Source organism: Podarcis muralis, chromosome 4, assembly GCF_964188315.1.
Source record: "Podarcis muralis chromosome 4, rPodMur119.hap1.1, whole genome shotgun sequence".
Classification (NCBI taxonomy): Eukaryota; Metazoa; Chordata; class Lepidosauria; order Squamata; family Lacertidae; genus Podarcis; species Podarcis muralis.
The window spans coordinates 4,157,851-4,173,527 of NC_135658.1; the positions used below are offsets into that span (position 1 = coordinate 4,157,851).

The window sequence follows — 15,677 nt, forward strand, 5'->3', positions numbered from 1 at the left end:
CAGGTTTTTCCTGCCCCTTGTGTTTGTCTTTCATTTGTTCTCCTGTATGTGTTTCCAGTAGAAGCCACAATTCTGTGGGTACTCTAGGTGGCGCAGAAAGCACCTAGAAGCTCCCTAGAGGTTGAAGTGCCGATCAAACTTCAGTTTTGCACTCTATTAATTCCAATTAGGAGTACTGCGGGTGGTTCAGATTCTGGGGCAGTGCTTTTGGCCAGCAGAGGGTATCACAAGGCCAGCCTACTTTCCCTTTAAAGCAAATTTGGGTCTCCAGCTGTTTTTGGACTACAACACCCATCATCTCTAGTTAGCAGGACCAATGGGGAGAGACGATGGGAACTGTAGTCCGGGAGCTGCTGGGGACCCAAGTTTGGAAAGGCCTCCTTTAAAGCAACTTTTCCATTTTGCCGGCAAAGATGGGACCTGTCCATGTTTGTATCTTCTTGTATTTTGTTTTCCTCATGACCTTTGTGCAGTTTTTTAAAAAATTCTTAAAAGGGCAAATTGAAAGCGAAATTGTATGGCAAGTAGCAGAAGAATAAAAGGTTGCATTTGAAAAAAACACAAAGAAAACCTGGGGGTGGCCTCCTCAAATATTTTATGGGGGGGGCAAAGACCCCTAGGAATTTAAGAGTGGCTGTATTCCCTACACCCACATGTCTCAGAATGCTTAGAACATAAAAACACAACATAAAAACACAAAACATCACATGTTAAAATAGAATTAGATGTCAATAAGAAAAAGGTCTGGTTAAAAAGGTGTAGATTTGCCTGGCTCCTAAAGCTATATAATGGTTTTTCCGACCTTTGCATGGATTCTTTGGTGGGAAGTGAGTTTAGAGCTAACAGTGAAGCTCTTTCCACATTCCACACACTGATAGGGTTTCTCCACTGTATGAATTCTTTGATGGGAAGTGAGATGGGAGCTCTGACTGAAGCTCTTTCCACATTCTATGCACTGATAGGGTTTTTCCCCTGTGTGAATTCTTTGATGGGAAGTGAGATTGGAGCTATCAGTGAAGCTCTTTCCACATTCCACACACTGATAGGGTTTTTCCCTTGTATGAATTCTTCGATGCTTAGTGAGATCGGAGCTCTGACTGAAGCTCTTTCCACATTCTACGCACTGATAGGGTTTCTCCACTGTATGAATTCTTTGATGGGAAGTGAGTTGGGCACTATGACTGAAGCTCTTTCCACATTCCACACACTGATACGGTTTCTCCCCTGTATGAATTCTTTGATGGAAAGTTAGAGAGGAGCTATGAGTAAAGCTCTTTCCACATTCCACACACTGATAGGGCTTCTCCCCTGTATGAATTCTTTGATGGGAAGTGAGAGAGGAGCTACATGTGAAGCTCTTTCCACATTCTACGCACTGATAGGGTTTCTCCCCTGTATGAATTCTGTGATGGGAAGTGAGATGGGAGCTCTGACTGAAGCTCTTTCCACATTCTACGCACTGATAGGGTTTCTCCCCTGTATGAATTCTTTGATGGGAAGTGAGACTGTGGCTGTGAGTGAAGCTCTTTCCACATTCCACACACTGATAGGGTTTCTCCACTGTATGAATTCTTTGATGGGAAGTAAGATCGGAGCTCTGACGGAAGCTCTTTCCACATTCCACACACTGATACGGTTTCTCCCCTGTATGAATTCTCTGATGCTTAGTGAAATTGGAGCTATGAGTGAAGCTCTTTCCACATTCTACGCACTGATAGGGTTTCTCCCCTGTATGAATTCTTTGATGGGAAGTGAGATGGGAGCTCTGACTGAAGCTCTTTCCACATTCTACGCACTGATAGGGTTTTTCCCCTGTGTGAATTCTTTGATGGGAAGTGAGATTGGAGCTATCAGTGAAGCTCTTTCCACATTCCACACACTGATAGGGTTTCTCCCTTGTATGAATTCTTTGATGCTTAGTGAGATCGGAGCTCTGACTGAAGCTCTTTCCACATTCTACGCACTGATAGGGTTTTTCCCATGTGTGAATTCTTTGATGGGAAGTGAGATGGGCACTATGACTGAAGCTCTTTCCACATTCCACACACTGATACGGTTTCTCCCCTGTATGAATTCTTTGATGGAAAGTTAGAGAGGAGCTATGAGTAAAGCTCTTTCCACATTCCACACACTGATAGGGCTTCTCCCCTGTATGAATTCTTTGATGGGAAGTGAGAGAGGAGCTACATGTGAAGCTCTTTCCACATTCTACGCACTGATAGGGTTTCTCCCCTGTATGAATTCTTTGTTGGGAAGTGAGAGAGGAGCTCTGACTGAAGCTCTTTCCACATTCCACACACTGATAGGCTTTCTCCCCTGTATGAATTCTGTGATGGTCAGTGAGATCGGACCTCTTCCTAAAACTCTTTCCACATTCCACACACTGATAGGGTTTCTCCCCTGTATGAATTCTTTGATGGGAAGTGAGACTGTGGCTGTGAGTGAAGCTCTTTCCACATTCCACACACTGATAGGGTTTCTCCCCTGTATGAATTCTTTGATGATAAGTGAGAGAGGAGCTACGAGTGAAGCTCTTTCCACATTCTACGCACTGATAGGGTTTCTCCCCTGTATGAATTCTTTGATGGGAAATGAGATGGGAGCTCTGACGGAAGCTCTTTCCACATTCCATGCACTGATAGAGTTTCTTTCCAATGACATTTTGTTGATGGGAAGTGGAATGGGAGCTCTGACTGCAGCTTTCTCCACACTCCAAATTTTTGTGTGGCTTCTCCTCTCTGGGGATTTTTTCGTGGTCACCTTTGTTCTCGATTTCCAATTCATCACAATCTGCAATGGAGACAAAAAGGGATTAGAGCCTCAGGAACAAATGGAAAAGAACTGAAGGGAGTTGGGTGTGTGTTCATTACCTGCATTCTTTGTCATTAACCAACATATTTATTATGAGATTCTGAGGAGTTGTTGAATGTTGCTTTGTTTGATATACAGTAGTGGTCAAATTTGTGGAAGACCTTTGGAAAAAAGTGTATTTCAGAGGTTTGCTGGCTCATAGCACCACTTCATTTGGAGTAATGTCATAAAATTATATATCAGTGGAAAGATAATTCGATCAAGAATGCTATCGAGATTGCAATCCAACAAAGTTTGTTCAATTACCCCTATTCTATCAAAATTATAGCCAAATAGCCAGAAAAAGGAGGCACTACTTGCTTAGGTTGACTTTTGTCAGTGTGTTATGTGATTGCTATCAAGTTGGTTGGTTTTGTGTGTTCTTTCATTTAGTGAGGGTGTAAAACATAATAAAATTATAGAAATGGCACAAAGAGTTGACTGGCCTCCAGAAAGTGAGTAAGATTGTACTATTAAGTGAAGAAGGCTACAGTTATGGAGAAATTAGAAGAGAGATTGGGGAAAACTTAACCAAAGTTGGCCTTTCTATATTTTTGAAGAGGTATAAGGAGACTCAGTCACTACAAAATCAGACTTGTTAAGGCAGGGAATGTGTACAAAGGCAAGTGACGATGGACGAGTGGAGAGACTGTGCCTACATGACAAAAGAAAATCATCTGGGTGTATACAAGATGACATGGCACAATGTAATGGGAAGTTGAGTGCAAGGACTGGTCTAAATGTTAGAATTCTAAGGAAAAAGCCATTGTTATCTCTCAAGCAAAGGTTGAAAAGATTAAACCCATGTTAACTGGACAGCGGAACAATGGGACACTACCTTACTTGACAGGTTGTCTCAAGATATGGCAAAGAGAAATTTCCAAATTCCTGTGGGAAGGGAAGAAACCTAGAATTAAACACCTGATCTTAATAGACATAAAAGAGAGAGGAGGCTTTTCCCTACCCGACCTAAAAATTTACTACGAGGCAGCCTGTTTCACCTGGCTAAAAGGATTGGTACACGTTGCAGGATCCAGAACTCCTGGACCTGGAAGGTTTTGACAATCGTTGGGGATGGCACGCCTACCTGATATATGGAAAAGCGAAAATTCATAAAATTTTTACCAACCATATAATAAGAAAGTCACTCTTTGCTGTATGGGAAAAATATAAAGACCTGATGGAGCCTAAAGCCCCGTGGTAGACTTCTCCAATAGAAGCCATAGCAGTAAAACGGAAAAATAGGAAAGCTGGCCAACATATAAAATACTTCTAAAAAATGAAGATAACCAAATAAAATTTAAAAACTTTGAGGAAATAAGAGAACACATTTCTGACTGGTTCCAATACCATCAGTTATTTGAAAAATTTAAATCTGACAAACAAAAGGGGTTCTCAACAGAAATGTCCCGATTCGAATCTGATCTTGTAAATTCTAAAAGAAAAACTCTTTCCAAAACTTATCAACTCCTCCTTGACTGGACAGTCAAGGAGGAGGAGGTAACAGTGGCAATGGTGAGGTGGTCCCAGGATTTTGGCCATTCAATAACCATGGCCCAATGGGAAAATTTATGGAAGATCAATTGGAAATTCACAAACTGTTACACGATTAGAGAGAACTTTCAAAAAATGCAACATCGATGGTATCTAACACCATGGAAACTTTCCAAAATGTATAAAAATGTGTCAAGTAATTGTTGGAGATGCAGAGACTCAGGAACATTCTACCATATGTGGTGGATATGAAGGAAAATACAGGTATTCTGGGAGAGTATACATGCAGAACTGCAAAAAATGCTAAAGATCTCTTTCAATAAAAAACCAGGGGCCTACCTCCTGGGAATAACAGATTAGGATATTCCACAAAAGAGGAAGGGTATCTTTTTATATGTGATGGCGGCAACAATAGTTTTGATCGCAGCAAAATGGCAGAGTAATGAAATCCCCTCTATACAAGATTGGATCCAAAAGCTGACAGAATATGCCGAATTAGATGGTTTATCCGGAAAAAATAAAGAATAAATCAAAACAGGAATTTGTTTCAAAATGGGAGGTTTTCAAAGAATATCTGAAAAATAAATATAGTAGTTTAAATTCTGTCGCAGCATTCGAGGAACTTCAGTAATAGTTGCAAGGTAGATATAAGAAATTAGATTTATTAAGAATAAGTTTAATTATGATAAAAGTGTGTATTGGCAATAAGTAATATGAATTTGAAATATGGAATAGACGGGAGGTTGGGTCTTTAGTGTTAAAACCAATAGATGTTTTATTGTTTGCTAAGAAAATTATGTGTCTATGGTTATTTTTGTAATTTGTGTGTAATTTGGTATTTGTGGTTTTGTTTTTTTCCTTGTTGTATAAATAAAAAACTTTATTTTTTTTAAAAAGGACACTAGCTTGCTTGGTAGTGATGGCATGAAAAATGCGGGTTTCTTTAATCGGAGAAGAGGAGAAGAATCAGAGAAGATTTACATCCTTCTTGCATTACACCAACCGTGAAACACCCAGACAGTGTGATGATCTGGGGTTGTATGGCAGCAAAAGGTGTGGGCAGAATTTGCGTCATTAATGGGAATATAAATGCGGGAAAATGCATAAACGAAATATTTGAGCCCAAACTGAAGTGTTCCGCAGGTGATATTTTCCCAGATACCGAAGCATTTATATATTTTCAGCAGGATTCAGCTCTATGTCATGTTGCTGCTGTGTGCAAAAGGTACATTCAAGATAATGATATTTCACTGCTGGAATGGCCTGGGAATAATAATAATAATAATAATAATAATAATAATAATAATAAATTTTATTTATATCCTGCCCTCCCCAGCCGAAGCCGGGCTCAGGGCAGCTAACAACAATAAAACAGTACAACAGTACAACACAACACTCTAAAATCATTCATTATAAAATTAATTCAAATCAAACCAATGGCAACCATTGGGCTAGAGTTCTGTGAAGACTGCCAAAGCAGGGAGTCAGGCTGCGCCCTGACCAAAGGCCTGGTGGAACAGCTCTGTCTTGCAGGCCCTGCGGAAAGATGTCAAGTCCCGCAGGGCCCTAGTCTCTTGTGACAGAGTGTTCCACCAGATCGAAGCCACAGCCGAAAAAGCCCTGGCTCTAGTTGAAGCCAGCCTAACCTCTCTGTGGCCTGGGACCTTCAAGATGTTTTTATTTGAAGACCGTAAGTTTCTCTGTGGGACATACCAGGAGAGGCGGTCCCGTAGGTACGAGGGTCCTAGGCCGTATAGGGCTTTAAAGGTTAAAACCAGCACCTTAAACATGATCCTGTACTCCACTGGGAGCCAGTGCAGCTGGTATAGCACCGGATGAATGTGATCTCGCAGCGAAGACCCCATAAGGAGTCTCGCCGCGACATTCTGCACCCGCTGGAGTTTCTGGGTCAGTCTCAAGGGCAGCCCCACGTAGAACGAGTTACAATAATCCAGTCTGGAGGTGACCGTCGCGTGGATCACAGTGGCTAGGTCAGGGCGAGAGAGGTAAGGAGCCAACTGCTTAGCTTGGCAAAGATGGAAAAATACCGCCTTTGTTATAGCTGCAATCTGCGCCTCCATGGAAAGGGAGGTATCGAAGATTACACCCAAACTCCTAACGGACAGTGCTGGCACTAATTGCGCCCCCACAAGAGATGGGAGTTGCCCCCTCAATCCCATATCGCCCCGTCCCTGCCATAGGACCTCTGTCTTGGAAGGATTTAGCTTCAACTGGCTCCCACGTAACCATCCAGCCACAGCTTCCAAACATCTGGTCAGTGTGTCTGGGGCCGAGTCAGGATGGCCATCCATCAACAGATAGAGTTGGGTGTCATCAGCATACTGATGGCATCCTGAATAGCCCACACTTTAGTCCATGCTGAATAGCCCACACTTTAACCCAATCAGAAATCTTTGGAGCCGACTAAAGAAACTTGTTAGTCAGAAGCAACCCAGCAATAAAGCCCAATTAGCAGAGGCAATAATTCAGTCTTGGTTTCACTTTATTACAGCTGCAGAACTAAAAACTTGGTTCACTTCAAGGGAAGGCGTTGTAAGGCCGTAATTAAAGCTAAAGGTTACCAATGGTTACCAAAGGTTTCACATTTTTTCTTTATGACTGCTGTTCTAATAAATACTCCATCATAAAATTCATTGCATTATATTATTCATTAAATTATCTTTCGATTGCTATATAATTTTATGGTATTACTCCACACAAAAGTGGTGTTATGAGCCACCAAACCTCAGAAATACACCTTTCAAAATAGGTTTCCACAATTTTGGCCAATATTATAAGTTGTGCATTTTAAAATTAATGTTCTTTATATATGGGATCAGATTATTATTATTATTTAAGTTTCATGATTATATGTGTGTTGGAAGCTGCCCAGAATGGATGGGCAGATGGGCAGGGTATAAATATAAATTATTATTATTACTACAGTGGTACCTTGATTTAAGAACAGTCCTGTTCCGGAAAGTTTGTAAACCGAGGTACCACTGTATCATCTTCATCATCATCATCATCATCATCACCACCACCACAGCTACTTCTACCGGAAATTCAGTAAGTCTAGCTCTTCTTCTCTGGGATGAATTTTGTTTGGTCCAGTCATGGCATCCCCTCCATCTCCAATGTCAGTCGTCTCTTTGGTCAACCCAAGATTGACAGGAGCAAAAACAGAAAACTGAAAACCTGAAGCTACTTATCTTTCCTAACAATTCTGAAGCTGACATTGAAGATGGCCTGGGCAGTTGAGACCAGCCCAATCGTGGTAGAAAAAGGAATAATCTGAGGAAGATAGTTCAAAGAGAAAACTGTAAGTTACTCTTTATTGTGGGGGTGTTAGGTTCCCGGGTGTTATAGGGGCCACTATTGAGCTCTGTGGAAATATATGAGGTTGGTCACATAGAGGTATTTTTTGTATTTCCAGGCAGATATGACGATCCCACAGGGAGCCTTACCAAGAGAGGCCACGATCCCACGATTCTCCTCCATGACGTCCTTATGCAGAGCTCTCTGGTCAGGATCCAGCAACGCCCACTCCTCGTCCGTGAAACGAACAGCGACATCTTCAAAGCACAATGGACCCTAAAGGAAAAAGGGAAATGTCCTCTGAGACAGCAGAAATATGATCTACTCCACAATGCTCTGCTGTTTCCTTCCTGTAAATTGCGGTGTTGTTTCAATAGGATTGCTTTGCTGCACATTTTATTTATGGATGCTTATTTTATTCTGCATTTTAATTATGGGTATTCGTTTTTGTGCAAATAGGTTGTACTCCACCTTGTGTTATTCAAGTCATTCTGCCTAGGCAAGCGTTCCAGTTTCCCCAATGGAAGGATCCACTTTCTCCTCTCCTCCTGGGCTGTTCTGGGGAGTTCCCTCCCAATGCCCTAGAGCCAAATTCAAGGGATTCATGGAGGAATGGGGAGGGTGAGGAATGGGAGGCAGGCCCCATTTTGCAGCCGATGGGGCTGGTTAGGTGAATCCAGGCCGCTATTTGTTCTCATTTGTCCACTGCTTAGAAATCAATTTTAGTATTCAGTGATCAATCTAGAAATAAAATAAGCCTCTTTTGAATGGCCATCTGTCTTGGATGATCTAGCAGAGATTCCTGCATTGCAGGGGGTCTCCTGGCTCTGAGAGACAAGCAGGGAGGGTGGCGTCTGGCTAAAGGAGAGGGAGCCACCGGTGGCTCCTCCTTCTCCTGACTCACCTCAGCCTCTCGACCTTCCTCTCCCACTCGCCTCCTTCCTCTTCTGCCTCTGATTCTGCACTGATTCTGCCACAGAGTCTCCCAGCTCACTAAGCCCTGTTTCCCCTTCAGCTTCTTACCAGGCCTTTCCCTCTTCTTCTTCTGACCATTCATCCTTGTTCCACCTCCACTCCATCGGCTCTGAGCCATCTTCCCTTCCTGGTTCCCCGGCTGCTTCCTCCCACCATTCCTCTGTGCCCAACCAGTAAATGACATTGCTCCATCCCTCGGCCTCTGCCCCCACAAGGCAGCTTCCCCTGACCTGATCTGGTTCCACAGCCGCTGCTTCCCTTCTGCCCCCATGAAAAGACGGATCAGGAGGTCCTGCCGGCATCATTCTGTCTCCTGAAAGAGAAAAAAGGTAAGCAGGATGCCAGGAGTGCCTGCTTCTCTCACAGGTGAAACAGGGTATCTCTAACTACAGATGGGCCTTTGAGAAGGACTTACCTGCTGAGAGTATTTGGACGTTTGTGCCCATTTCATATGTTTGTTGTGCAGAAATACATCTCCCCTCTTCTGGACCCTTGGTCCCAACTGTCTCCCCCCAAAACAAGATGAAAAGAACCCTCAGATGAGTTGGGAAACCAACAGAATGAGACCAAACAGAGAAAAACCACCTTCCTCCATACCCAGTGGCCTCTCTCTGGTGTCCAACGGAGGCCTCTCTGCCTCACAGGAATCCAGGTCCATTTCTGCAAAGAGATCCTTTCCCTGAAAAAGAAACAAGGATTCAAAACAGAGAATGGGGAGAAATACTAGAAAGAGAATGACAAAGACTTGAAGGGTGTGAGATCTCATTCCATGGATGCTTTCCCAGAAAAAGGATGGGCCATCAGCAGACCATTATGGGATGTTTTCTGTCCTGTTTGGAGCCCCTAGGGAGTATCCAGAGGAAAGTCTCTCTCACCTGCTTCCTCTCCTCTGCCTGACTCAGGAGGAAACCTTCGGCCAGGGCCACCGCCTGGGAACTGGTCTCCGCTCCGCAGTCCCTCACCCAGCTCTCCATCTCCAGTGGAAGGACAGCCAGGAACTGCTCCAAGATCACCAGGTCCAGCATCTCAGCTTTCGTGTGCCTTTCTGGCTTCAGCCACTGGTAGCAAAAGTGGTAGAGTCGGCTGCAAACCTCTCGGGGTCCTTTGGCCTCCTGGCAGCAGAACTGCCTCACCTGCTGGCTCTGCACCTCTGAGCGGAGGGTGTCCTCCTCACCCAGGATCTTCTGCACAGAGTTTCCCCAGAATCCCCCACTGCTCCCAGTTTGGCTGGCATGGCCTCTTCCTGCTCCAGGGCCAGCTGAGTCTTGCTCATCCATCTGTGCTCTCAGGAAGCCTCTAAGAGATCGGAAGGAACCCTTTGGTCTTCTGCCAGGTTCTGTCCGTCTAAATGAGAAGCTCTAGCAAATCCTACAAAGCAAATACATTGTTCTGTTACAGAATTTGTAGGACAGGGGGGGAAATGGTTCCCTGAGCAAGCATGGATGAGTCTTGCTAGGAACAAGGGCTGGACTGCACCGCATCCCAGACCATGAGATATCTTTTTGAAAAGAAAGAGGAGGAGGAAGAGGAGAAGAAATAAGTCTCTAGCCTTCAAGCAATGCAGAATGTGGAGGCAACTGAAGGGATTTCTGTCACATTAATCAACCTGGTTTCTCCATCCTTCCAGTCAATGCATGAAGTCAGAACCGAATGACAAGGGAGTCATTTGTATCTTGTGATAAATGGATGCTTGGCTCTAGTGGGGGTCCTCACCTGGGGGTCCTCTGGAGTTGCTCCCCCCACCCCCACCCCACCTCCACTCCCTGCTTCTGTCTCCTTTTCTGCAATCTCTGCCGCTGTCCAGACAGATTCGTGGGGTGAGGTCTCTTTTTCTCTCTTCTGAGGGCCAGGAATGTATCTGGCCAACCCCCAGAGGGCCAAGTGGGCATGACCAAAGACATCTCCCTTGATTTTTTGATTTTTTGTTGTTCTGTTAGATAGCTTAACACAAATTGGTTTGCAATGCAGCAGCCAGACTATGGCCTGGGATCCCTCTCTTTATTCCTGGCCTCTCTTTCCTACTTTTCCTTCCTTTCTCCCTGTTGTTGTTTTTTTTGGGGGGGGGGGGGCTAGTCCACCTCCTCCTCCAGCTTTGGAAAATCATTTGCACATGTTTCCTCAGTTGTGCAATGAGGCTGAGCGAATTCACACAGATTTAAAGTCCCAGGGACTTCTTTGTTTTAAAAAGGGAGATTTTGTGGGAGTCAGGGATCCTCTGATCTGCAGGAAGGAGAGCGTGGCAGACCTGGCCCCTCCCTGGCAGGACCCTCTCCCCCCTGACTTGGGACCCCCCCCCCCGCAGGAGCAGATCAGGCCCCCCAGGCACCCTCTCCTGCCCCAGCCCTGGGACCCCCACCGTCTCTCCACTGCACCCTCTGGGGGGAGAGAGAGGAGACCCACCCACAGCTGTCAACCTTCCTTTTTTTTTGCGGGAAATTCCCTTATTGCAGCGCCGCTTCCCGCTGCTTCCTGCTGCTATCCCGGATTGGGAGATAGGTGAGGCTGCTGATCCCTTATTTTCGAGGCTGCTGATCCCTTATTTTCCAGGCTGCTGATCCCTTATTTTCAAATCTGAAAGTTGACAGCTATGGACTCACCAGATCCCAGGAGGGGGCAGCGAATCAGTCCTTGCAGGAGAGACACAAAGCAACACCCCCCTTCCTTGCAGGAAAGGACTGGGGAGGGAGGGGCCTTGGCTCTGGAGGACCTGCCCCCCCTTGCTTCCTGGCCTCTCTAGGAAGGCAGCTCACTTCCCTTTAACCCTTGCAAAGCCGAGTCCTCCCTCGCTCAGCCCTCTCTCAGATTTTTATTATTTCTTATGGATTTCGGGGGGCAGCTGCCCCCCCCCGGCTACGCCAATGCCCAGATATCCTTTTGGGGGGGGGGAGGCTCTTGGCCGGACTCTGAGCATCTCCCTCCCTTGGCCGGAAACCAGAGGAAGAGCTTCCAGGGAAAAGGGCTTTGCAGGAGGCAAGGAAGCTCCTCCTAGAATTCAGGAGTGGAGAGATAGGAGGAGGGGATCCCAGGGTCATCTAGTCCAACCCCCAGCAAGGCAGGAATCTCAGCTAAAGCATCCATGGCAGATGGCCCTCCGATCTCTGCTCAGAAACCTCCAAGGAAGGAGAGTGCACCGCCTCCCAAGGGAGACCTTTCCCCTGCCCAACTGCTCTTAGGTGTCCCTCAAGGCAGCGGGTCCTGAGTTCTAGCCCTGCTGAAAGAATCACACTGGCTGCCAAGGAGGAACCCAGCGAAGTTCAAAATAAATAAATCCCAATCTCATCATAAATGAGTAATACTTTCTTATGCACGCTTATGCACGCAACAAAAGTGATACGGAAGACCGAAGGGGGGGGGGTACCCATTCTTCCCTAACGCTTCCTGGAGGGACTCGAGGGAATGACCAGCCTGGCCTCGAACCCTCAAACCCCACACCGTTGCACAAGCACCACACTATACCCCTGCCTTGCCTTGTAAATAAAAGGCTCTCTTTGTTTCTCCACGCGGGCGAAAATAAGCCCCATCTTTTCTATTGCCTTTCTCCTCTCTATTTCTCATAAGGTATCCCCATTCATAAAAACGGGCTGCGCCTTAGCCAATCACAACCGTGCATTCATCCTGCAAGAACTAGCTCAGGCAGCTCAGCGAGCTCTTGCACGCCTCATTAAACCTACTGACAAGCTACTGACGGCCCACCCCCCCCCCCCCGCAGCGAGAACAATGGAACCGAAACTTCTGACCTCCTAATCCAATCAAAACCTGTTACAATGTATCCGTTTTGCTCGTAAACCTGTCAAAACCTGCTACAATGTATCCACTTTAGTTCTGACTTGACCGAGACTGCGGAATAGGTTGGAAACCATCAGAACCTTTCAAAAATCATATAAAATCAACCATAATTCCGATTTCCTTGCTTTTGGTGTCATTCAACTCAGCTCCCCTTGGACTCCATGATGACATCCTGGCCTCCATAATCCCCGAAGCGGCAGGGCACGTACACAGGAACTTCATAATCCTGTCCGATCGTTCTGCCTAACCCTTCCTCCGGGCAATACCAGGTGGCAGACGATGCATATCACTGTCCTTTTGTCCAACCACCACCGGTACTCAAGAGATGTTTACTTATGTATATCCCTCACTCTGCACATTTTCCCTTCCTTGTCTCAAATGCTAATCAGTGTAACCCCACCTCTCTGCAAATATATTCATGACGTGTGTAAAATATTCGTGATGTAATTTCTGAAACCCAACCCTCCCATAATGTATTCATGACGTTTTCATGCACTGTACCCTGGGATGTGGAGGGAACTTTTAAAAGTTTAGGTCGCCCCATTTTCGGGGTTCAATCTCGCCTTGAACCTGTTGCGCAATAAACTTGGATCTTCGCATTTTGCTCCTGCGTCCGGCTGAGCTTCCTTTTCCCGCTAGGATCCACGGACCTGGTCCGAGTGGCCGGGTGGCAGGGTAAATACGCACCCGGATTTTCCGTAACAGTTTGGCGCCCAACGTGGGGCTCCAGCGGTTCTCCCGGGTTGCTGACCGGGGGCCCCGAACTCTTCAGCCGGCTACGGGCCACTTTGCCCGAGAAGACCCTTTTGGACCTCCGGCCACCTCCCGGGCGGTAATCAGGAGCCTCAGGAGTTCAGTCGGGGAGCAAAAGGGATCCAGCCGGCTTATTCATCGGTCCAGGGACCGGATCGACGGGAAGACGCGTGAGTATAGAAAATCCAGTGCACTGGTGGGAAAGGGGTGGAAGTCTCCTGGCAACCGAATTCTCTGCCCTCCTCTCTATCGTACCTTCTTACCTTTCTCTTGGTCCAGTCAGTGAGAGAGACCGTGGACCACCGCTCGACCCGAAAGGGGGGTTCTGAGCTCTATCTCTTTGCCTAAACTCTCCGGCCAGCCGCACCAATTGGGAGCCCGAAGGGTAAGACGGAGAGACCCGACTTGAAAGATAGCCGACTCTCCGCAACGGGCATCCCAGTTGAAAGCAAGGGGTTGGAGCTCTCTTTCCGATCTTCCCGAGCGTCCTTTCTAGGGGGCAGGAAGTGGTCTTGCTTTCTATCCCAATCCCAGCCGCACCGGTCGAGCTACATACCACGTGTATTGTAAGCCCGCTTCCGAAAGCAAGGGGGATCTTCGACCCGGAACTCTATCCAGGGATCACCCGATCTGGCACCGCACGGCGCGGGCGTTCAGTAGGGCCCCTTTTCCTGAGAAGTTTGACGATAGGTAGGAGGTTGCCAGGAGGGAAATAGCTCATGAGGAATTGAGCGGGAACGGCAGAGTGGAAAGGAGACCCCTGGTAAATGGTTAAGGAAAAGGGAAGGAAGGAAATACCGGATAGCTAGAGCTCTTTAAAATCTCCCTAGGAAGTTGCCAAGCGACTAGATACTTTCCCCCCCCTAAAGCTCCCTTAGGGTCCTTTGTTGAGCGACCTCAGACCCACAAACCCTTACCTACCGCTTCCTCTCTCCTCTTTCTGTCTAGACACGCGTGAAATATATTATGGGTACCCAGGCTTCCAAGCACGAGCGGGCTCACTCTGGCAGGAAGGCTTCAAGAAAGCCATCCTGTTCTCGGAAGGATCCCGACTCCCCTCTCCAATTTGTCATCGCATATTGGAAGTCGATTCCTGGTCACAAGTTATTGTCTAAAGAAAAATTAGGGGACCTCTGTTCCGAAACCTGGCCCGCAAGTACTGCTTCCACCAAGCCCGAACTGAGATGGCCAGCGGGAGGTTCGTTTAATGAAGAACGCTTGAGTTACTTGAGGAAAGTATTGATGGAAGAAAAACCCCGCCAGTTGGAATATCTGGCTACCTTTGAGGCAGTAAGGAAAATGCTCCAAGCCCCAAAGGGAATAACTTCTTACCAACTACCTATACTAAACCCCGGCCGACAGCCGATGCCCCCCCCTTACGAAGATGATGACATACAACAGACCCTAGTGCCCTTCTATTACCAAGGGCCACCGCCACGAGCACCAACACCCAGTAACAGCAGCTCTAGCAGTGGGGAGGAAACGGGGGAGGACGAGACCCAAGGCGCTGAAAGTCAAAGGGTCACCCGACTACAAGCAAGGAGGGACAAAGGGGGCACCAAACACGGGAAAAACTCCGGCCAAGCTAAAACAAAAAACCCCTCCTCCACGCTCCACTATCCCATTGAGGAACCTACCCGAACCGGGAATAAATCTACTCCCACGGAACCTTGCGGCTCCACAACGGGAACCCCGGGCAACGACAAAGAGACCCCCGGGACTCCAGACCAAGTAAGCTCTACCGTGAGTTCCACCGCGGTTCAGATGCCCTTAAGGGCCTTGCCCATCCCTCCTCTCGCACCGAATGGGCCCCCGCGGATGGTCTATACACACCAACCTTTTTATACCTCAGATCTGGTGACCTGGTCGAACCAAATGCCCTCGTTGAGGGACGACCCGGACAAATGCCATCGTCAGGTCAGCGCTATCTTCTCCACCCACAATCCCACCTGGCCAGATGTTCACGTCCTGCTGAATGCCCTCTTCAACGAGGCGGAGAAAGCAGACATCTTAGCTAAAGCCGGAGAGGCCATAGAACAACCCGACTACCAAAGAGGGCGGCCCCAGGGACTGGAGGCGCTCACAGCGCAATGCCTCAGGGTGGAACCGGCATGGGATTACAACACCACCAACGGAATTTGGTGCTTAAACTTATTTAAGAAGGCTATTTTGGACGGCGTAAAGGCCGCCGGGCAACGCACCGTTAATTGGACAAAAGTCCAGGCGGTCATGCAGGGACCGAGTGAACACCCGTCCGACTATTACACCAGATTGGTCTCTGCCATAAAGACTTGGGGGGGGATAGACCCCGGAAACCCACAGCATGAAGTAATCGTTAAAGGCTTCTTTAAAGACCAGGCTTGCCCAGATATCAGGAAAGCTCTGAATCTCCAAATCGGATATGATGGAAAGAGCATAAGCGAGATCTTGTCCATCGCAAAATCTGTTTACAACTCCCGAGATGAAAGAAAGAAGAAAGAAACAAAACCCGAGGCTGAACA

General features: G+C 46.9%; 1 protein-coding gene across 1 annotated transcript; it reads right to left on the minus strand.

Moving 5' to 3' along the window:
- Positions 1 to 458: 458 nt before the first annotated feature.
- On the minus strand, positions 459 to 11,388 carry LOC144327416 (uncharacterized). Its single transcript, XM_077926755.1, has 6 exons — positions 11,235 to 11,388; positions 9,513 to 10,005; positions 9,235 to 9,316; positions 8,691 to 8,950; positions 7,812 to 7,938; positions 459 to 2,790 (listed from the first exon to the last, which is right to left on the minus strand). The coding sequence occupies exons 2-6, from the start codon at positions 9,912 to 9,914 to the stop codon at positions 782 to 784; spliced, it is 2,880 nt and encodes a 959-aa protein (XP_077782881.1). The 5' UTR covers positions 9,915 to 10,005; positions 11,235 to 11,388; the 3' UTR covers positions 459 to 781.
- Positions 11,389 to 15,677: the final 4,289 nt, after the last annotated feature.